The sequence below is a fragment of the Bombus pascuorum genome, chromosome 4 (genome assembly GCF_905332965.1).
Source record: "Bombus pascuorum chromosome 4, iyBomPasc1.1, whole genome shotgun sequence".
Lineage (NCBI taxonomy): Eukaryota > Metazoa > Arthropoda > Insecta > Hymenoptera > Apidae > Bombus > Bombus pascuorum.
This window is the reverse complement of record NC_083491.1, coordinates 5,322,973-5,346,334: the sequence shown is the minus strand read 5'-3', so window position 1 is coordinate 5,346,334 and position 23,362 is coordinate 5,322,973. Positions and strand designations below refer to the sequence as shown.

The 23,362-nt window shown below is 35.1% G+C and overlaps 4 protein-coding genes across 6 annotated transcripts in view; 3 read left to right on the top strand and 1 right to left on the bottom strand.

Annotated features, from left to right (window-relative positions):
* The window catches only part of LOC132906198 (neuroligin-4, X-linked), a 263,676-nt gene extending 258,894 nt beyond the window's left edge, over positions 1-4,782 (top strand). Inside the window, exon 14 of one of the 2 annotated variants that reach the window (XM_060958161.1) lies at positions 728-4,782. In XM_060958161.1, the coding sequence (XP_060814144.1) occupies positions 728-877 (150 nt within the window). In that variant the 3' untranslated portion in view covers positions 878-4,782. The remainder of the gene's footprint in view (positions 1-727) is intronic. The other variant, XM_060958162.1, reaches the window with a different exon arrangement.
* An 815-nt stretch (positions 4,783-5,597) lies between these two features.
* Positions 5,598-8,092, top strand: LOC132906203 (NPC intracellular cholesterol transporter 2 homolog a-like). Of its 2 annotated transcripts, XM_060958169.1 has the most exons (5): positions 5,598-5,839; positions 5,914-6,053; positions 7,056-7,166; positions 7,255-7,439; positions 7,520-8,092. In XM_060958169.1, the coding sequence occupies exons 2-5, from the start codon at positions 5,969-5,971 to the stop codon at positions 7,601-7,603; spliced, it is 465 nt and encodes a 154-aa protein (XP_060814152.1). In that variant the 5' UTR covers positions 5,598-5,839; positions 5,914-5,968; the 3' UTR covers positions 7,604-8,092. The 2 variants fall into 2 exon arrangements, with proteins under 2 accessions (XP_060814152.1, XP_060814151.1); XM_060958168.1 differs by having other exon boundaries at positions 5,598-6,053.
* Positions 6,721-9,669, bottom strand: LOC132906200 (serine/threonine/tyrosine-interacting protein-like). The gene is made up of 5 exons (XM_060958164.1): positions 9,492-9,669; positions 9,023-9,124; positions 8,797-8,948; positions 8,513-8,701; positions 6,721-8,439 (listed from the first exon to the last, which is right to left on the bottom strand). Exons 1-5 carry the CDS (start codon positions 9,528-9,530, stop codon positions 8,238-8,240), a joined length of 684 nt encoding a protein of 227 aa, XP_060814147.1. The 5' UTR covers positions 9,531-9,669; the 3' UTR covers positions 6,721-8,237.
* Positions 9,670-13,836: 4,167 nt separating this feature from the next.
* On the top strand, positions 13,837-20,585 carry LOC132905823 (uncharacterized). The gene is made up of 3 exons (XM_060957478.1): positions 13,837-17,762; positions 17,964-18,023; positions 19,633-20,585. The coding sequence occupies exons 1-3, from the start codon at positions 17,751-17,753 to the stop codon at positions 19,855-19,857; spliced, it is 297 nt and encodes a 98-aa protein (XP_060813461.1). The 5' UTR covers positions 13,837-17,750; the 3' UTR covers positions 19,858-20,585.
* Positions 20,586-23,362: the final 2,777 nt, after the last annotated feature.

Sequence of the window (23,362 nt, the reverse complement as noted above, 5' to 3'; positions counted from 1 at the left end):
AGCGAGTTTGTTCATGACGTTAAGATCGGGGACCTCTGTACTCACCATGTTGATTTAAGAAACTTCCGCTGTTTTAACGAGCTACGGCCTTTGGAAGCTCCATTCATAATCTTATTAAGGAGCTTTTAAAACTGCTAAAGTCTGACCAGGTGAAATTTACAACGGGGAAAGCTTCTTCTTGACGTTCCACGGCGCGGTGATTATTTTGACGGCGGATGGTACCATCCCTTTTATCCTGTTAGCGAATTTCCGTAGATTTGGTAGAGATGACGACGGCGACAAACTTCATTAAAACGAATCTCCAACTTTCGTCTTTTTCCTTCATACTTATTTCGATTTTCGTTTCTTTTTTCACCGAAAATTTCAATTTCCCTTGGAAAGTTCTAGAACCTTCCTGAAAGACACGGTGCGAATTAACGAAGCGAAATTTCCTGGCGTTCTCACAGAGGTGACGATCGAATTAAAAATTAGTTCGACATACAAAATGTGGCGTTTATTTTTTACGGTACATCGCACCATCTTTTGGTCTTTCATGCTCGATAATTAAGTTGCTCCGCTAAATCGCTTTATTTCCTAAGAAAATATCAAAATGGTCCTTTCGTTTTTACCGTGCAAATTATCTAAACTGACAAATATTCCACGTATGAAATATTGGTTAGACTCAATCGTCTAGCAACAATGAAAAGTATTTAAATTTCTTCTTTCTAACGCTATTTTGAAATTTTAGGGTCCACCAAACGGATCCATACATCTGACAGTACCAAGAGCCCCACCACCCCCCCGAGCAAAGAGTCCTCCCGAGAACCAGCCCCTGTTGCAGAATGCCACCGTATCGAGTCGTGTGTGCCAAGCTACGATGAGTGAGATGATAGTGTGATGTTTGGACCCCCCTCCAGTCGTGCCGGACGTTCTCACGGCATCGACATTGCTCTAAATAACATCAAAAATACAGCGTCTCGTCAATGCCAGTCAAGTTCTATCCTATGAATTTGAAATACTCGAAACAACACTCCGAGGAAAAATTCTTTTAGGAATATTCCATCGAAATTCCAGCGAACAACGCTCGACTGGTACCTGGCCTGAAAGCTTATACCGTTTTCCATTTCCATCGTCCAGTTGACGACGACGCGCTACAAAAACTAATGGAGGGGGGCAGTAAATGCAGCTTTTTCTTGAAATTAAAGGAACATTCGAAGAATATAGGGAAGAGAAGAATCCGGTATTCGTCGACGAAGAAGAGTTAAAGGTACTCGTGAAATTTGAAGAAAGAAAATGCGGCTTCGTGGGAATTTTCGAGAAACTAATTCAAATGATGAAATTGTGACAAGATTAAAAGAATGAAGTTTATCGAAAGTTTTATAAGGACATTTATATAGGAACTGCAAGATAAGGTGCGAATAGGGGAAATTCGAAACTGAATTTTATCGAGTAGATTTCTCTTTAAATTCCTTTAGACGAACGAAATGAAAAGAAAAATCTTGAATCGTGTGTTTCGACGGATACCAGAACCTTATCGTGATTGAGAATGATAGATAAATCGCGAGTATAATGGAAATTTCCAATATCCAAAGATCATGAAAATAAGATTGACGACTTTCTTTTTATGATTGATCGTACTTCAATCAAAGAAGAAGGAATCGTTCCATAATGAAATCAAATGAGTACATTCAGCTAGCTAGTCAGTAATAATGAATTCTACGTATTACGAGAGGAGAGAGACGCTCAAAGCAGAATCGATCATGGAGACTCGTGTATAAAACGCTATCCACTACGATGTTAGATGTTCCTTGTATATATTTAATGAAATAAAAAGACAAAAAAGTGAATTTATACCATAAGTGAAAGCCAAACATGTTTGCTACTTTCTAAGAAGACATGTACTCGTATCCCGTACAGTTTGATCGTCCGTTTCAATCGTTCTCCCATTCTGTTTTTCATTTTATTCTTCCTACAATTGACTGTAAACGTTACAAAGTGTAAGTGTGCGAGATCATTAGCGCTCAAATCATCATTGTAAAAAATGCGTTCGACGACGTATCGACTCGATTTTGCTTTTGATTGATCAAAGAATTTCTAAATACGATATTATCGTAAAGTATGCAAATACTACAGATTAATCGAACGTTAAATTAATTCGAATTTCTGTCTTTGATTTAAGATAACAGATATCTTATTCACACATACGACACAATGGGCCGTCCATCTTTTGCTATTATAATCTCTGAGATATTTCATTTCGATATTAATATCATCGATTAAAATTATACGAATTTTAAGTATAATAATTTATATACAATAGTACAAGGAGATTATCGTTAAGCATCAATTTTTATAAAATTTCATAAAGAAATATATGGAAAAGCGGACAGTATTGAACAACCAAAATCACCACACTACCATTAAATGCTTCAAGTACAAAGTTCTTCATAACAATATTTTTAATTCAATATGTATATGAAAATAACATTGAAGAATCAAAGGAGATCGCCGTTTCTTCGGTTCAAGCACAAAAATGGAATTGAAATATCTGGTTCTACATATATTGATATAATGAATTCTCTTTCGTCAATCAAAAGCTTCGATCGTCAATGAACAATATCGTTCAACCTCGTCCCATTAATTATTGTAATACCGTAATTCGAAACGATTCCATTTCACGAAAGAAAATCAAACTGACTGAGCGACGCTTTCGAAACATGCCGTTCCGACGATGAACGTTTGTGAAATGGAGTGTGGGCAATTACCATCTTTTTTACGCTTTTGGTAACATTGAGAAATCTTCCAGAGAGGAGATTTCGTTTCACTCGAATTACCACGTATACTATTGACAAATTAAAAAAAAAAGGAAATATACAGAAAGCGAAGGAAAATTGAATGAAAAATAATCACGTGAAAAAGGCTCGATTTACATTCTATTCATTACTATTCAAATTTTAATTACCTAGTTACGATATAGGGAAAAATATTGTTATTTTCTTATTTAGAAAGAAGATTTAAGAAATGATTCGTTATTAAGATTAAGACCGCAATCTAGCTCTGAAGAAAATTAAAACAATTTCTGTCATTCCATGGTAATTCGATTACAGTTCGAGTATGTTCGAATGTGATATTTCATCCAGTATCTCATAATCAGAGAAGCCATTGCATAACATTTAATTACAATATGGCTAAGTCGGTAAAGCAAATCAAGCTGTACAGTAGCGATAATCACAGGTAACTAAATCGCTAATGTAAATCGGGCCGTATAGTTTACGAAACTACGAATCGACATGCGTGTTAAACTATACATTATGAAAGTGGATGTAATTAAAGATCCCTAGAATGCTAAATCATTGAAAGAGAAAAAAATGATAAAAGAAATTAGTCGATTCGTATTGGATTCAAAGTGTACGCGATGTTTTGTAAAAATAAAGAAATACGTATAGATGTAACATAAAAATTAACATCACTGTTATCGTGTATAACACACTGCCACTGGACACGTAAATTCACGTAAAAGAAGAATTTCGTCGGTCGGTTCGAATAAAAGAGACTGTTACTCCAATGTGACTTGATTCTTTGAAGCACCATTTTACCCTAATCATCTATTTTTCATTGTTCTAAATGCTCAAAATTCAATATCATGCGAGGAGTGTATCATATAGACGTTATTGTAAAATTATAAAAAAGAAACTAAAAAACTTTCTTAAGTAATTTGTTAATAAATTTTTGTCGATCCGTTATAACCAACCAAAAAATAAATTTTTGAATATAAAACTCTAATCTGTACTAATATGTAAGCAACTTTTATTATACTTACTGATTCACCGTTAGATACATTTTTCGATGCCATAATTAGTAAATGTTATACAGTTTTCAATAACACCTCACTTTATGCAACGTAAGAACATTCAAAGAATATGCTTCAAAGAGTTAACCACTGAACAGAATTTAACACTTTCACTGTTGTCCACTAATCAAGCTGTCCTTAATCAAATCAAAAGCGAAATTATATATTTATTTCTATTACTATTTATACGACAAATGGAATCAAAATTTGCGAAACATTTTTAAATGTTCAAATCACAAACATTACCCAGGCACCCAGTGAACGCGTTAAAGGAAGTTTCCATGGTTAAGCCACTTAGAATCTTGTTTTTATGGAACCACCACATGAAGGCCGAGCTTAAAGAAAAGAGTACGTGTTAATATGAAAAAAAAAAGAAAATCAAAGTTTTTTGTACATACAATTAAGCAATTAAAATAAAATAAATCGAAGGATGTGTACGATGTTTTTGCCAAGTTGTATGATACGATTAAAAAATTTATCGGTCATTTTCAACATCATCGTGAATGAATAGAAACAAGAAATAAAGTTCATTATACCGAATAAAGTCTTTTTTAAGATGACTTGCGGAATTTCGTGAAAAAGTTACGTAATAAATATCATTAAGTATGGACAATCCGAATATAAGACTAAAGAAGAAGCGAGTAATAGTAGACTTAATTAAGAAGAAACCATGATCGGTAATGGAAAGAATAACAACGGGAAGAGATAGTGAGCTGGTTAAGCAGATGTTTAAGGAAATTTAAATAACATATATTAAATACACATATTATGGATTGTAATGAATTTATTATGGCGAATATTATTACATTTATGTGATTTTTAGCTGGCCTCGCGTTCCATCGAAAAATGCCTGAAACAGATCTTTCGGTCGAAGGCAAGGCTGTCTGTTATGTTTAACGTTTCTGTTATCAAATTGTAAATATATAACAAAATACATGGTGATATTAATTGTATGTGTTAAATATCTTTCCCAGAAGTTATATTCAAACGATTTATTCAAATCTTGTTAATTCTTAATGAATTGAACAACGTAATGGGAACTTTTAAGTGTAGCTTTTAATGTTTTTTCATTGAAATAAATTACAGTCAAAAAATATTACATGAAAATTTGCTCCTTGTTTTCTGTTTGACTGGGTTAACATTAGCATTGACTAAATATAGGATAGATTTGACATTATACGAGACTTCGTATGTCACATTCTGAAATACCGACCTTGAGAAAAGTTAGAGCATTTCCATATGATAAAATATTCGCGACTGAGTTAAAAACTTATTAGCAGTAGGTAATTTAAAACATATACATACATATTTATCCACTGACGAAGATTTACCTCATGACTGAAGTTGGCAAGCGTCTTTATATGTTTGTACGTGCGCGTGCATGTTTTTTCGCACGTTGGACGCGATACCTTTTGTCTTCGCAGACACACGGAGATGGCGCATCAGGGTTTTTGGCCCCAACATTGCCCTACATACATAGTAAGTGTCTTTATCATTTCCGTGTCACTCCGTTACCGATTTAGCAAAGAATAAAATTACCATTAGTTGTGACTGGAATTAATATTAATTATGAAACTAAAAATAAGGACAGAATATTTTATAATCGCGCATCCGAACTCGTCTTCGTACAAATTATTCCCATACGAATTCAGTTTCCAGAATTCAATTCATTCAAACAGTATCTATATATAATTCTTTCCGTTTGCAATTGTACGTATTATATCCTCAAATATTATTAATACTATAAACGAGTACCTTGCTTTTCAATTCCATTTTTATTATCTTTTCTATAGTTAAATAACAATTGAGCACTAATATATTGAGTAAAATCTCTTTGCTCAGATTTCTAATTAAATGCCAGTTCCAAATTTTAATGCAATATGTAAAGTGCAAATCATAACATTAAATGTGGTACATCTACGTATACGTATATCTAAAATTGTTCCCGATAAAATTGTATACCACACTTATCATTAGACGTAGGTGGTAGCAATTTGATGCGTAAGATATGTACGTAATGTAAGAACAGCGTGAGTGACGTGATGTCTGCTGAGAATAGCAGGCTAATGTTTGTTTCGATATAGAGCTTCGTACAACGTACAACGAGTTTAATAGCTGCGCGGACTCCAAACGAACAACATGTATCGAAGGATTGCTGTAATTTTTGTCCTATGTTACCTGAGTTTCTCACCAACTTGTCGAGCCATCGATATCGATGATTGTGGTAAGTTTCGATTTCACTACTTTTAATTATGAATATTTTTTCCCCGATAAGAAGTACAATATTGGAACAAAAGAAGAACGTAGAAGTTACAAACAATAGTATTTCTGTTTTAAACAAATTAAAATAACATCATGTTGATAACGTACTGTATATAATTAGCTTTGTTGTGCTGTATCGGTTATCAGTAACATATAAAAAAGAACTGAAGGAAAACATGATCGTTATAATAAATCAGTTGAATACATATTTCAATACTATTCGCTGACTACCTTAGTAATATTATAAAGTACTTTATAAGTATAGAACAGCAATTGAAATTGTTGTTTATTTTAATAATAAAACTATTTTTTCTGTATCGATATAGATACAGTATTTGAATAAATAGCCAATAAACAAAATATACGCACACAATCATGATTTATAACCGATAAGATTTCTTTGTTTTGGTCATTTTTATTATGAAGATAATTCAAATAAGTTCAGAAATCATGCGTTAAATATTTTATCATTTAAATTTCATGGTCCAAAACCGTGTTGATCTTATGATATATTATAATTACATTTGTTTCATTTTTATTCGCGTTAAGGACGATTTAATAAAACTGCAAGTTTAAGTCACTAACGACTGTTTTCTTACAATTTAGAATTACCACAAATAAATGTAAAATTATTTCATTTTAAGAAAACACACTTTATTGAATGGAATACCACTTAATTATCGGTTAAGTAGCATACAATTGATGTAATAATATATGATCGTAAAAATGGCGGAAATTCTTGTCTCAGAAATTCAAAGTCATGAGCCTACATCTTCTCTATAATTGTCAATGTGAAAATTTGTTTACATAAACGGTGTACATACGACTAATCATAATAAATAAAATTATCAACATAATTTTGTACATGTATATAAATATGTGCAAACGACTCTCATTCGAAACAGTGTAAGAATATGTTAGTGAGATAATAACAATTATTGATAATACAATTTTCTTCGTACAGGCTCGAAAGTGGGAAAATTTACGTCTGTAACTCTGGACTGTGATATGAATAAATCTGTATGTGATTTAATACCAAATACAAATGCAACAATTAATATTGATTTTACAGTTGGTTAGTATGTTCACATAAGATGTCTATTTCTTTTTGTCTGTTTGCTTTCAAACACAAAACAGTTAAAAAATTAAACATAATTTTGCAGATAAAGATGTTTCAAAAGTTAATGCAGTTGTGCATGGTATTGTGATGGATGTTCCTATACCTTTCCCATTGCCAAATGCAGATGCTTGTCAAGATCCTAATTCTGGCATTAAATGTCCCTTAAAGAAGGGTGATGCCACATTACACTATAAAAATACATTAATGGTGCTAAAATCCTATCCTAAGGTACTATAGAGTGACAGTTTATTAAGCTATATTTGCTACAAATACATTATTGGTAAATTCTATAAATCATTAAATTACAGGTCAGCGTTACTGTAAAGTGGCAACTGAAAGATGAGAACAATGAAGATATTATTTGCATATTAATTCCAGCACGAATCAAATAGGTAATATTAATCCAGAATCTATTGTAATTCTAGTTTTGAAGAAAAATATACATATTATAAAAGTTGTATGAAATATATATAAAATATAAGAGTAAAAAATTTAATTTTCTATGTTTTGTAATTTGAATTATCTTAATATACATGATAAAAAAAAGTTTCATACAATTTTTATTGAAATTAGAACATTGGCAATGTAAAAATATAATATCATATTGTAGCAACAAAAAACGAATGGATTATTTTTTAAATACATAATGTGCTACAAACTTAAATGCTGAATAAATAAAAAGTAAGGTTAGTAGTGGGGATTTATGTTAAACAAATTGTTTAAAACCTGTATGTTGTTATAAATTAGTTTAAAAAGAGAAATGTTTAAATCTGTAGTATTTTGTTTGTCTAGATGAATAATTATTTTATCTAATACAGAGATAATCATATTGCAATAAATTTTTAATTTCTGTATATTATATTAGAAATTAAATAATATGACTCCTGATTTTATTAGATGCCCATACGTTTAGGTATTTTTCAAAACGCGACAAAGTAAAAAAACGTTACTTTTTATGAAGTTTATTTTTTTTTCATTTAATTTAGAGTATGTCTTTTGGTAACTTTAGCATTTACTAAAGAAACATCAACTATCCATTGTATCACATTTATCCTCTGTTTTTTCAGTATCCATTTGATGGATAGTTCTTTTGATTCTTTGTGTCAATAAGCTATGTCTTGATGTTTGCTGTGCTTGATATATTGGTTCATATTCTCTCAGTTGCGCCATGAAACCTTCATTAGGATTTATACAAAACCTTCTTTGTTGTACAATCGTATATGCACGTCTAAAAAGATCATACTCTTTCAATAATTTTTTTAATAATAAAGACGAACAGAAGAAGAGAAATAAGAATTTACGTTTGGGAGAGTCCATATTTTTCCATAAGGTATGCTAAAACTAATGCTGCAGATCTTGATATTCCAGCATTACCATGTACTAAGATTCGGCCTCCAGAGTTTAAAGCTTCATCAATAAATGTTCTTACCTTGTGAAAATGTTGAATAATATTTTCTGTTGCTGTATCAGCAATATTCAAAACAAGATACCTGTGACATTAGTATGAATTATTATTGATATATTAATCATTTCCGAAACAATTTTACTAGTTAATTACTTATATTAAGTCATAAATGTTACGTACTTAAATTTATCCGGAAAATTGGGCTTTATAAAATTTGCTTCTATGTCTTGCCTAACACATATTATATGGGTTATGCCAGATTGTAATAAACACGGTAGTTGTGATTTGATAGCTGCACTATATGGGCCAAGATATAACCCAGGTATTATTTCCTAACGTAGAGTAACTATTAATTTAAACTATATATCTTTTATATATCTTTTGATAATATTTACACTTGATATACCTGCATATCCCTTCTCATTGTATACGTCCATTCATTTGATTGTTCTTTGATAGTGTAAAAAGGCATCCTTGTAAATGTGCCATATTCGCCATTAGCGGAGTCCTATAAAATACTCTTTCTTTGGTCTCTTATAGTTAATTGTTATAGCTCACAACATATAAGGTATTGCAAGAAGGTAAGTTTATCAATAAATAAAACTACGAACTACTACAAGTGAGATTTATTTTTAATAACAGTAACAGAAATGTCAAATGCAAAAATGTAAACAAGAAATATGCATAAAACACAGCATAATCTCAACATTAGCTTTACCAGCTCGCACGGAAAATGATGAAACATAAAACTGACGAAAGTTGCATATTTGAAAATATACAAAAAGAAAAAATATGTCAGTAACAAATAATATAACCTACAATTCGAAGAATGCATTTTTTATAACAATTTAAAATCGATATTACAAGCCGTATACCTTATCCTCATGAGATTCATTATTGTCTAGAGACAGCATAGCACTAATTTTGGGCACTTAAACGTGTAAAAATTTCGACCATAGATTAGAAAATAAGAAATATGATATGCTTTTTCCCGTGATCTCGATATTGTTTCCTGAAGCAGCGGCCATTTGTAATATAGTGAGCTACTAAGGCGTCCTCTAGTGAAGAATATCCAAATTATATTATATTTCTATATCTCTTTTTACTGTTAGAAAATTTAAGAAGAATGTATTGCAAAGTACTAGAGGCTATGCTATATGAAATAAGTTGCCGGTAAATAAAATAATCATTCTTTTGTCTTAAGAAAATCTAAAGAAATTATTTAGTTAATGTTCCAAAGAAATTATTTAATTGATGTTGATTTTCGGAAATAGAAAAATTAATTTTACTATCTACGCTTCTTTGTAAATGTTGAATTGTTGTATGATTTTATACTAAATCATTTGAATTAATTTTATACTAAATCTATATAAAAATTTGTATATATTGTCCTATTATGCTTTTTAGGGAAAATTTAATAATACTTTCTAAAAATGGCGAATATTTGATTTTTAATAAAGTATTATTAATCATAATTTATTTTTTTGTACGTTATGATACTATTAGTTATCTTATTCATCAATTAGTTATTTTTATATATTAGAATTCTAATAATTATTGTAATATGAGATAAGTTTAGACCATTCTACAAGAACAAGTGCAAGCATAGGAATGTGAAAGATTTTCTTTAAATAAATCTTATAATAGCAAATACATGTGAGGGATTATTTTTTAATTTTAAGATATGTATTACGATAAGAGTTTGGAGGAAATTAGATTAAAATCGCTTCAGAAATAGCGCAACTACGATATCGTTAGCCGAATTGCGTAGCAGAAAGATTTCCCGTTCTACAAAGAAAAGGGAAACGGTATGCTTTCGGCCACGAGCACGAGCTGGGCAACGCAATTTAGTTACGAACTGTTTAATACAAGATTTTACGAGGCACCGATTCCCTGTTGCGGTAACCTGCGCGTATTTTCTTCCGGGACGTAATACAATTTTCTATAACTATCGCCACGCTTTCGCGATGAAAGTCTATGCATGTAGCGGCATCAGCTCGCAATTCTGTGTGCGTGCTTGATACGCGTTTTACCGGAACACTTGATAGATTTCATAGACGCGCCGGTGCCCGTGCTTCCGTGGAAAATAGCTATTTGCGCGAACTGTTACGTTAACCAAGTGCGTAAATTTTGATCAGCAGATCTTCGCCTTTCGCAGCCTGATTGACTATTATTTCGTAACGCGCTGGTCACGAATTATAATTGATGTAACTAATAGTAGTCTGTGATTGTACACGTGCTTTAATTAATGTCTCGGGCCATTCTTACCATAAAATTGGAGATGTTCAACATGATCATTGTCTCCCTATAAGATATCACATTGCAGACTCATTCTATCGTAGTTTCTTAAAACTTTAAGCATTAGTTATGGCAATGAAATCTTTAAAAGATGGCTGTCATAGTAAATTGGGAGTAATTTTCGTAGGATGCAAATCCACTTGTTGGTTTTCTGATTTCTGTGACTATAAGACTGAACATTGACAGCGTTAAGCATGCAGAGTTGAAAGATGTTTAGAGTTGCTTGAACGCTTGGAAAGTTGGTAGGATACACGAAGCAATTGCTTGAGGCGTTGATATAACGAAATATGTTAACGTAACATGAATTTCTTGGTTGTTCCTTTGTACATTGTAATTTCTTGTAGATAATAAATTACGGAGACAACTTGACCTTGATCTGTCGAAGAATGGTGCTATTCTACGGATATCTATCGTTTATCGTTACAGTGCAGTGCAGTATTATGCTGATAGAATCCACTTTGTCATGGTCACGCAACATTAGAAGATTTAATTGTCGATAAACTATAAATAGGAAAAACAATTTATGTGCACAGGATAATAGTTTCCATAATATGAGAAGGTATTACGAAACATTAGGTGCTTAATTCCCCAAATAAGCAAATGCTGTTTTCCTTAATATACTTCACTGTTTCCATCGCTTTCCTGTCGAGAATTATGAAATTTATACAACTTTCGCCTTCGTTTCGTTCTCTTTTTCAACGAAAAACTACGACGTTTCAGGCTATAATACCAGCATACGTTATACAAGTAAATTTCTTTTTGGTCCAGAATCCAGAATCACAAGATACTTTAAAATATCTCTTCTCGCCTAGCATCACGTTACACTAAATAGGGGTTGTTAGATCTTTGCTCTCCTCGGTAACATGGTTGCCGCCACCGTGGTCCGTATAATTAAATAATTAAGCAGGCAACTGCCGACGGCGTAGTCCTGCTGCATGGAAGTTTACTTTCTAAGCTTGTTGGCGTGTTGAGCGCTCGCAGATATGGGAATCCGTGTTGCCCTCAGGGCATCAGCACCGAGATTGTTGCAATCACTAGCCATGGTTCGCGAATCTAGAGCACTAAGCATGCGTTGGACACACAGAACCATCGATCACCATGCGTAATAAATTTGACTTCCCGATGATGAGATGTCATTTATATTTTTCGTTTTCGTCATTCTTCCCTTCGAGATTAACTTTGAGTTATTTGCACGTGAACGCACCAAAAGAATCCTAAAATCGTTTTCTCTCACAGAAATTTCCACACAACAAATAGTACCGATTGTCCATTTTTCTTTCTTGTGAGATACTCACACGGATCTATTGGTTCACTCGGTACGTACCCCCCTCCCCCCTCCCCGAGGCTCTGTTCTATATAATTGCCTAGGAATGTAGAGAAATTAGGAATAATGTTTTGCTATTCCTTGAATTCCGTTCAGTCTCAAGTTGCCCAATAATTATACTATTTTTCATGTCAATGAAACTGGACAATCGTATTACTACGATTCTAATCGCGAATTTTCCTTGGTAGATATCCAATTTCATTATTATCAATTTGAAATAAATTATCTTTTCCTTCTTCTTTCTCCTGTTTAATTCTTTCAATTCAAAGCTATTAGAACTCTATAAGCGACTTAACTGCTCCACCGTTTTTCTCGTCTATTCTAGGAAAAACAAGTCTTATTATTTCGAGAACCAATCCGGCAAGTCCTAATTGTCAGGTCACCCGGTACGTTGCCCCTTCGGCAATGTCCACTTTGCGAACGTCAAGAAACGCGATCACCGAAGCAACAAGAAATCACATTCTGCCATTCGTCGATCGGGAGCGATCGAGGTTCACGAGGACAAATTCAGCAATCCAACGAGAAGAAAAATGCACCGAGGGAATGTATTAGAAACGACCACCTTAACTCTCAGCATTACGATTTATCCAACTGCTGCTAACGCGTCACGTATGCATCGTGTCATGATGATTTATCGCGTCCCGTTCTTCCGGTGAAAGAAGACAAGTATTTTCATGAGTATTTTCACTTTGCAACAGATGCAACAGATTACCAATATTCGCTTACTCTTCCTGGCATAAGAAATTTGTTATCGTTTTCGTTACGTACAAGACTAAAATGCAGAGAGTACCCAACAGTACAAACAATTTATTACAAACTCGAACATAGCCGTGAAAGATTAACGTATTTATGTTTTATACGAGGTGTTAACGATAATAAACCACGGAGTATTATTTATTCGTAGACGCTAAGTGTACATTTAGCACATTTATAATCGAGCATGTACACAATTTGTCTCGTGTAAATCAATTTGTTAACGAGTCTCATGGTATGATTTAAATTATATATATATATATTATATATATTATATATATATATATATATATATAATTTATATCTATATATATATCTATATATCTATATATAATATATATATACTGCAATTTTTAGCTTATGCAAATTCCCCTAGGTTCCGATTTCAACGCGTTTCTCGGTCCGTCGTACGGTTATTGCTTATCGTTCGATTTCATCACTGCTCTCTAATTGTTGCAGCCAAGTTTAAAAAGCATTCACTTTGGCAAGAAGTTCCGAACAAATTGATATTTCACGTATTCAGGGGAGGAGAAGTTAGCACGAATTTCTATCGCTCGCCACGATCGAAGTATGATTCACCTTTTCCAATCGCCTTGTCCGGTGAGAACGTACAATTTAGAAAAAGCGTGCCGCGCACTACGTTTTGTGTAATTTTGCTACTGAAGAAGAAAAGTTTAGATACGATGCAAGAGCCCAAAGTCTTTTTGCCCTTTAAGCAGAGATGTCGAAGATTGTAATTCGTTTTCTTAATTTAATGAAACGTAACTACGATTATTTACGTCGTATCAGTCATTCATCATACGCCTACCGAATTTATTATCAACAGAGAATTCATCACAGAATTTGTACGAGGGAAATAGAATACTAACAATGTAAACAGTGTAACTTGCTATACTACTCGTATTTTCTTAATAATCATCAATCTTACTTGTGTAACTTCTGTTGTGATTACGCCTTAAATTACAACTCAGACGGTAAGATTAATAACCGGCGCAGCAATTTTTAAGTAAATAGATATAATCTGAATACCAAACGTCTGGATCGCTTTAATTTCTCTGACTCATAATCTGTAGCGGTCGAGCGAGTTTATCTGTAACAGAGGGGATTGCTTAATTCGTTGGCGCACGGAGCTTCCTCGATGGTTCGGTTTCCCCGTGTACCGGTGACCGGCGTTGCTGAACCGCTAATCATGACGTTAGATCGTTTTTCGTGATTCGACTACAACACTATGGAAAACTTGAGACGTATTTCGGATTTCTGTCCGCTCGACGGAGCGTGAATTTTTTCGAGCAGGCGTTTCTTTTCGCGCTATTGTATGGCTCTACAAGAAAATTAATTAACGAATTACAATGAAATTTTTGTAAATGGAAGGCTTACTTGGAGACAATTGGTACCTTATACGCCGATTTAGTTTGCAGATAATTTTAGAATTCTGGAGGACATCGACTGAGTAAATGAAGTCTCTAATAAAACGTAACTACATAAACGATCGTGTTACGCTAGTCTGGCTCATTAGCAAGTAATTGAGCTCGATCCACTCGATCTGCACTAGTGGAATATTCATTTTCGATGTCGTGTTGCTCATGGCATAGCCTTTGTAAACCAGAAAAAACTGTTACTTAATTTCTCTTTGAAGTAGATCAGGAAACGAAGCATAACGATGCCTTCAATCATTGAGAGAATTTATTACGGGAATTGATACATTTATCTAAGTCCTAGATCCAATACAAATTCTCAATATTTCCTAATGATATTCAGGTTTAATAAGAATCGAACAGAGAAAATGGCGAGATGTACGTTGAAGAAATTTTTCGGAAAATAAGAAAGAGAAGAGATATACATAAAATAATCATTGTTTCTGCAAAGTTTTCAAGTTTGATATTGTACGTTCATGGAATCATAAACCACAGCGTCCAAATGCTTCATCTTTAATCAAAATTAAATTGGCATAATCGCCAAAGAATAACGGGAATCGTTAAACTGTCCAGATTCTCTAAGCGCTTCTGCGAGAGCGCTAACGTCCGTGCAGGGTTGTCTTTAGTCTCTGCGGCGGCACACGTTCAGAAACAACGAATGTAATACGCAGAAATTGCGTAAAAGTTCGAGTGGCGACTGGTAGACGGTCGACCGTTCCCGCGTGATTGCCAATCGATCGAAAAAAAATATTTTCCAGGGACGATTAGCGTACGGAAACTTAGACAGATTCACACAGAAACTCGTGTCCCAACACGAAACATATTTAGCATACCCTTCTTAGCCGGTGATTTTATTCTTCGAATACTTTGTTACACTTTATACCTGAGTAGATGTTGCATTTCATGTTTAACTAAGTTTTTTCTGGCCAGACTTTGATTCGTTTATCTTAAATTAACACGGTTTATATTCAATGAGCTAGTCTGCTAACAATAAATAAAGCCTGAGAATCGTGTGTTATTGCCGAGTAACGCACGCCTTATTGCGAGCAAAAGGTTGAGAAACTTCATTATCAATGTACTCGAGACGTAATAATTGCTGTTACGAGCAATGCGTTCCAGCTGGCTTTTTGTTTAAAAATTTTTTTTCTTTGTAACAACCGAAGTCATTCACTTTAATAGTTTAAATTATTCCTTTTTTTCTTCTTAAATGTTCATCGTTATCGTAAGAAACGTTTAATCGAATTGGAATTCTATCGGGAATCTTCAGTGATCAACGCACAGGTCAAAACGTTTTCCAGCTTGGCGAAAGATTGACCAACTGTCCAGTACACTCCCATGTAAAGGGCGGCCAGTTTTCTCGATAAGGAAATCGAGCAGGCCAAAGGTATTGAGAAAAGTCGCTTTAGAGAATCCATGCCAAGGTGGAAACTTCGCGAAACGTTGCAACCTTCGTGTCTGAAGATCACATAGGAGAATGTTCGCGAGTTTTAAGGTTGACATTTTCGGTAAAATAGATGTGGTTTAGCTATCTGTCCATCGTTTCGAAAATACATCAGATCGACAGAATGACGAGTATATTATGCTAGTATAACATAGAAAATAAGTAAGATATCTTAAGTTACGAAAGAAATGGGAAGGTGGTCTTTTTACTTCGAGAAAGATAAAGGATTCAGCATAAAATGTTAATGGATCATTTTTTCTTAGAATAGATACAATTTAAACAATATAAACGCACAACCAAGAACTAGATGCATTTACGACTTTACTTGGACTCCACTGGCTTGTTACGTTACAGAAAGTTGGCGTTTACACCGCTTACGAAATTGGCGAGTCGTAAAATCCAACCTATTAGCGACGCGAGGAATAATTGGGATAAATAGGGTGGGAGAGATGAAAATTGAAACAGAATTTTACTTTGTCTCGCTCCCTATATTATTTCCAGTTACAATTGCATAATATTCTGCGGATCAAAAACGTATAGAAGGAATTTCGCTTTGCCGTAATAGTAGATCGATTTAGCAATAATAACGATTCTTTTCTCTCCACGATTTTATATTAATATTCGATCGTAACGCTCGATACCTGCGATCAAGAATAGATTCAAATTTTAAAATGCTTTAGACTTTTACTATTTTATGCATCGTACAAAGTTGCGTCACCGCGTCTTACATTGTTTATTACGTTTGTATGCGCCAATACAGGCATCACAGAATTATGATCAATGACTAATTGTTGCTTACTCAACTTTACAACACTGTGCATTTCGATTTTCTTCTTCGTGGCCGAATTTAATTCAGCGTGGAGCGTTAGAAAAACACGTGACAGGATTTAACTTTGCGTTGGTATAATGTCTGCTATAAACTAAGAACGATAAAACGACTGTGCACCTTCTCGTTTTTCTGATTCATCTTAAATCTTTTCCATTGCTGGCGTACATATAATGATTTTTTACTTGACCCAGCTGAGTTTTTCGTAAACAACGTAATGCTGAGCAGTGGAACCATGAAGCCACTGTTGCTTTCTTGCGACAACTATCACATTGTTAGGTACCGATAATAAATTCATATCGTTGGAAGGTATCGAAGCACGTCGAAGAGGAGAATGAATGTGCGAGGAAGAGGTAAAATTTTAGCGGAAAATTTCATAAAGTACTCGACGAAGCCTCGTTGTAATTCGTGTTACGTCAATTTAGCCGGAAGTCGTGCTTAATTTTTCGTTGTGCAATTCTGTCTATCGCCATCGCTGTTTCGAGATGATTGTCGTGACATTGTAATATGTACACACATGATATGGCGAAACTCTATCAGGATTTAAAAGATGACAATATAAATTATTACGTTTCTTTTTCTATAAATATTCCCTTCAAAGTACGTACATAAGCAACGCAGGATCACTAATTAATAAATTGAAGAAATAATAATTCATTATCGTAGAAGGGCAGGTATACGAAATCACGACGAGTATTTCGCATGATCTAAGATCTCGTTTTTTCTCTTCATCGACGAATGTACGTACCGTCGTTCTACAGCGAATCAGGTCAATCTTACGCGGACATTTCGATTTTCTCCAAAAGCTTTCTCTAGTAAGGACACGGAATTAAAATCTTTTAGGGTGTCATCGCAGTTGACGGAAGTGGAACGTATCTGCGATCAGTGGAGCACCGAATAAGGGGTCTGAAAGGGTCGATCGCTATTGGTGAAAGGGGTCTGTATGCAATGCAATCGTTGTACCCCCGCCTCATCTTAGTTCCCTGGGCCTGGGCAGGGCACCGCTATAAAAGCATACCGCGTCGCCCCTCAGATACGTAGTGTTTCCCGTGTACTGCACAAGAAAAATCACCTACAATGAAGTTCGTTGTAAGTTTCTACCAGTTACGAACGAGTCTCTCATTGTATGTCTGAGACTCGGACTTCGTCCATTTTGCGCCATCTTAATTTTGAACTTAAACTTTGCCTCTGCTCAGAGAGTGTTCATATTCTGTAACTTTAGTTCTCTAAGTATATAAGACGTTATTAGATTTCCATGGAAATATTGAGTTAATTCTTTTGTAATTGCAGATTGTTCTCTTCGCCGTTATGGCCGTCGCCAGTGCCTACCCTGGATACATTCATGCACCGGTAAGTGAAGTCAGAAATTTCTGGAAACTGTTAATCCGACTGAGAGTTTGTAAATCGAAGTATGGTACTGCACGTTCTGAAATAATCTTCTAATAATTTGTTACGTTTAATGCTAGAAAATGTTCTATACTGTTGGCTCGGATTATTAAAACGTAACACTTTTCTAAAAGGTTCGACACCTTAATCTTCTCCTTAACACTTTGAGATAAGCAACTTCTACGAATACTGTCTTCCAACCATTACTATCAGGACAGTGTTCGATAACGAAATAGTTAGTACTCATCTTACCTCTACGATTTTAACATTTTTCTTAACTCAACGACGTCCAAACGTTACTGGACGAAAAACTTGGGCCTTGATCGATCCAAGTCAAGAAAAAATCCTTCAACGATCGCCTCATTGATTTAACGTATTCTCTTCAGCACCTATTTTCACGTTTCTTTCTTTTCGTTCATTTACTGGTAATCTAATCTTCCGGAGACTTTTGTTCGTTCGTACGATGCATTTTCCAGCATCGATCTTCGTTAACCGAGAAATTGGACTTGCTCGGTGGAAAGTAACCAAACGTAACCAAGTTTCCATATCGAGGTTTAAACAGTAGATGAATTGAAACGAAATCCTGATTTTTGAAACACATAGGTGTCACAACCATGGCCAGCACCTGAAGCTTGGCCAGCACCTGCACCATGGGCAGCACCTTCGTACGTTAAGGTCGCTCAACCTTCGTATGTTAAGGTTGCTGCAGCACCGTTAGTCAAGGTATCTGCGCCTCAGGTAACGATAGAGATACTATAAGATTAATATCATGTTGGAAGTTAACACAAGTTAGTAGGAGAAACTCTTCGTTGAACGTGTAACATCTCAACAGTATTACAAATAACTTACATGTATTTAATTCCGTTCTAAGCTACTTTCACAAACATCACTTCTACCATTCACCTGAAAGTATCAGTAATTTTGGAATACCTTATCAGTCTTAACAGAAACCCTTCACTTTGTGTTTCGCAAGTTCATTCTCAGAATCAGTCTGCGTAGACTACTTTCCTTTATCATCATAATTTCTGACTAGCTTGACCATTCGATCGAAATTACTACCGCATCATCGATAACTTCTCATTTTCCACGTCTAATGGATCGTTTAAAGCAGACCGCTAGTTACGAGTCACGTAACATAGCTTTCCAGTCAATCAGGGAACGTAATCGGATCTTGGTCGTCCAATTTAATTATTCGTTACTCAATGGATCTATAAACTTTGTAACGAAACTGCAGTTGAACTACAATACTAACAAGTGATTCGTAACCCCTTATGCAACTGTTCCTCGTAACGAGTCGCTCGAATTCACTGTTGCTGATTTTCTACTCGCTCCAGTTCTTACATCCATGGTAATCATGGACGCGTTTAATGACTTCCATGTTTCTTAAACATTTATTATTTATCCATAATTCATTAAAAATCAGTTACTCGATATTATGTGCTAACTTTTTCTTCGGTAAACAAAAGACCGGAAAAGAAAATATTTCCTGAAGGGAAATCTTCGTGGTAGAAATTTCTAATAGAATTTATATATTTATTAGATAATCGATTAACATCCGAAAAAATTCCCACAGGTTCATGCTCCGGAAGTGCACCAAGTGCTCCAGATCCCGCAACAAGCGTCGATTCCGGCCCCACACCCCCAACCCCTCAACATTAAAATCCCACATGTTCAGACTGTGAAGATCCCATACCACGGACCTAAGATCGTACAGCCACATCTCATCGGCGTTGAATCGTACGTGGAGCCCCAAATCAAAGTCGTCAAGGCTCCCATCTCCCATCACCCCTGGGACTAAATTTCCGCACGGCACCAACTGAACTCGCTGGTCCAGGGTGATCCATCCTGGATGAGCCGTCCTGAGGTGCATCTGGAGTAGCGACGCTTTACAAACAACGATAACCATGGCCAACATCGAAATTGTCCTGGTGGGAAAGAAGCTTGAGACTATATACATTTGAAGCATCCACGTCGATGGTAGTCACAGCAACGCACGAGTTCTTCATCCTAGGGGAACTAGCTCTCCGAGATCGATCGAACTGTATTCATTCGGGACAAGGGGAGTCAGAAAACTAATCAGTATTATCCAGCGATTAATTACGGACGAAGAACATCGAGCTTGCAGATCGTTCGAAGATCACGAAAATCGACGCCCTCAGGATCGGCGAGCGTTTTGGACCACCCGAAGACCTCAGACCAGGCACCCAATCTTAAAAAAAGTTTACTTATTTTTTATCCTCATAGAGCAACCACACGATACACGATTACACGAGCGCAGCGACTTTCTTACAGACTCACTTCCTGTATCTGCCCTTTCCTTGTTAACTTTACCTTTTGTTTCTGGACGCGTCGAAATTCTTGTGCGGCATGTGATATTGAAGAAGACATCACGACATCGGAGCCTTCACTGTATATTTTCTTCTCTTCTTTCCGCCTACCACCCATCCCTTCCCCTACCATACTTTTGCAACAACACTTTTATTTATTTTCTAATAAAAGTTAATTTTTATGTCTTGTGATAAAAAATCTGCTGTAATCTTTTTCATTCGTTCATTTCCCCTTCCTCTATATTTAACAAAGTTCTTTACTCATAGAAGGTTAAAGCTGTTTTTATTTATATCTTCACAGCTTCAATGTTTTTTCTCCTATTTTAGTACATTGGTATTATCAGTGCATGATAACAAGCGGTCTTAAGCCTGGCACGTGAACGCGACCCGGAAGCTCCATGATACAAATCAATCTAATGTCGCCAGGGTAACGACTCGTCCAAACAAAAACGTTCAACCTGCTACTATTATTTTCACAGTGTATCGTGTCAGAAGACCAGCAAGTCAAATAGTTCAGACCGATCGATCGTATCAACTTTCGAAATTTGAACAAAAGTTTTTTTAATTAGTTGTGCAAGACTTTGCCATGCTATCTTGATCTCACCATAATAATCTTCAAAAAAGATTCGAATAAAGATAAGAAAATACTGAATCTTGTATTACGCTCTGTTTAAAATAAATGAAAGCGTGCTGTTTACTCGTACACGAATTTCTTAAAAATAATCGCTATGATAATTTCGGCAATTTCTTTAGTTTACAGCCTTCTTACACGCTTCTGACAGCTAAAAAGCACTCAAGAGACTGCACCGTAAGAATTACGTAACGAGAAAGCGCCACGAATCGTAAATCGTTCTAATTCGATGCAGCAGTCGCAGGTCAAAAAGAAAGAGGAAGGGCATGAAACACGATCGTTAGAACGTTTCGGATCTAATAAAATTCATCGCAGAATTTCGTGAGTTCTGCATCGCGAAATTCGCAGCGAGCGCAAATTATCATTCGTCAAGTTGACTTTTAATCCCGATTTCTATGCCGATACGAATCGGGAAGTTATACAGGAGAAATTTTCTGATTATTATCCTATACAGCATTTTCGCATAAGCGAATCGGAAAAGAGCCTGGTCGCGTAGCAATACTGTGCTATTGAGTTACAATGCTCTCTCATTTCCGTATATATCGATCATAAGTGTTCCATCGATCTTCGTGTTGTAGTCTGTACCTCACTGCGTTACGTAAATGACATGGCACTCGTAATTTAGCATAATTATGCCACAACTTTTTATTCGAATTTTCTACTGTGAGGCGAGTATACAGACGGAAGGGTTTAGCTGTGCTTCTAATTACGTTACGCGTAAAAAATGATTCTTACGTAATCCTGCTAACACTTCGGTACGCAGAAAAGAACGTTAGGGTAATTCTATTGTTCGATTTTAAACGTACATTTCCTTTACATGGAATTTCGCGATCAAACTATAACCCAGTTCTGGGAAAATAGTACATTTTGCGTTTAATTTTCTTTTCCATTTAATTGCTTCGTTGATCACCAAGGATAGATTAAAAACGAAGCATAACAGCCGTTCTCCTCGACCTGCATTCGAAAAATCACAATCCCTCGAAGCACCTTTTTTTGGAATCACATATCGTATCGCTGAAATGTTAATTACACTTAACGAGTATGTCAAGTACCGTTTGAGACTCGGCGGCACGACGCGTCGTATGAAATCGAGAGGGAAAAATGTCGCGGGAATTCTAGTTCACAACGAAACTGCTTCCAGCGATTCCCCGAGGCGCTCTATGTCATTGCAATTCAGTGCAAATTCTTTTTGCGCGTAATACAGTTCATGATTTTTTTGCTGAATACCTCCGAGGCATCGCCTATACGTCTTAGAAACGTCCAAAGTACACTTTGTTACCTGGAGGCAGATTTATTACATACTTGCGTGCAACTTAAAAAGCGAGAAATGTTTTAATTCAGCTTTAAAATTAGTTGGTGTTAATTGATGCGCGAACCAACAACTTTTCTACCGATAATCTACTTTTGATTTCATACGATTTTAGGAGAGATCATCAAAGTGTTCCGATGTTCTACATTCTGCCATATAATGGACAAACGTTACCTACTTCCATACAGGACATCGATTATGTTATTTCAATTACTAGATAGTCACGACAGCAACGATGTCGATCATTCGGATAGCGTTTTAATATTTTGTCACTGATTATTATCAGCCTACTTTGTATTTAGACTGAATGCCGAGTTACGTCTTTCATATCTAATAAAACTACCCACCATCTGTACTGGCGCTTTCTATTCCGTCGAACATGTACATAAAGAATTTTTTTTAATGCAAGTGAAATAACTTCCAATCATAGTAATTAATTTCTTTTTATACGATGCATCAATTTTGCTAGGTAATACGAGTACCATTTAGAATGAACGCTATTTAGCAATTTCGCGAATGAATAATGGAATATATATGCCTTACATAGTCTTTACTTTCTCTCCATAACACAACCGTTCCAACACACATAGAAAAATGTTATATCACCGATATATACCGCGTAATGAAATTATAAAACGAATATTTAATTGTAATTACATCTTGTTATCTTCATTAAGGAACAAACGATATTATACGAGCCTGAGGCTGAGGTGATCGTTCTAGCGAAATTTTATTTACGTAAATAGAATTTCCTAATGTATATAGATATTTCGTGTATGAACAATTCAATTTTGCACGGTGCCATTGTTTGTTCTAGACAAACCAATTTAGGCACTTATGTTTCTCACAGAGTGGGAAGGGTAGCAATTCCTTCTGTAATGAGAAATAAACCTTGAGAAGAGTCTTCAACGCATGAACGATGGCGATTATCGATCATATACTTCAAGGAAATACCTACATATTTTAGTGATAAACTATGCATACGTCAACTGTGTGGAAGGCCGAATAGTTTGGCTATTTTAAATAATAATCTCAC

Coding starts and splice junctions, on each gene's coding strand:
- LOC132906203 (XM_060958169.1), top strand. CDS start 5,969: ATGTATCGAAGGATTGCTGTAATTTTTGTCCTATGTTACCTGAGTTTC. Junction 6,054..7,055: donor CATCGATATCGATGATTGTG/GTAAGTTTCGAT, acceptor TTCTTCGTACAG/GCTCGAAAGTGGGAAAATTT. Junction 7,167..7,254: donor TAATATTGATTTTACAGTTG/GTTAGTATGTTC, acceptor ATAATTTTGCAG/ATAAAGATGTTTCAAAAGTT.
- LOC132906200 (XM_060958164.1), bottom strand. CDS start 9,530: ATGCTGTCTCTAGACAATAATGAATCTCATGAGGATAAG. Junction 9,125..9,491: donor ATGAATCTCATGAGGATAAG/GTATACGGCTTG, acceptor AGTATTTTATAG/GACTCCGCTAATGGCGAATA. Junction 8,949..9,022: donor CAATGAGAAGGGATATGCAG/GTATATCAAGTG, acceptor ACTCTACGTTAG/GAAATAATACCTGGGTTATA.
- LOC132905823 (XM_060957478.1), top strand. Junction 18,024..19,632: donor CTGGATACATTCATGCACCG/GTAAGTGAAGTC, acceptor AAATTCCCACAG/GTTCATGCTCCGGAAGTGCA.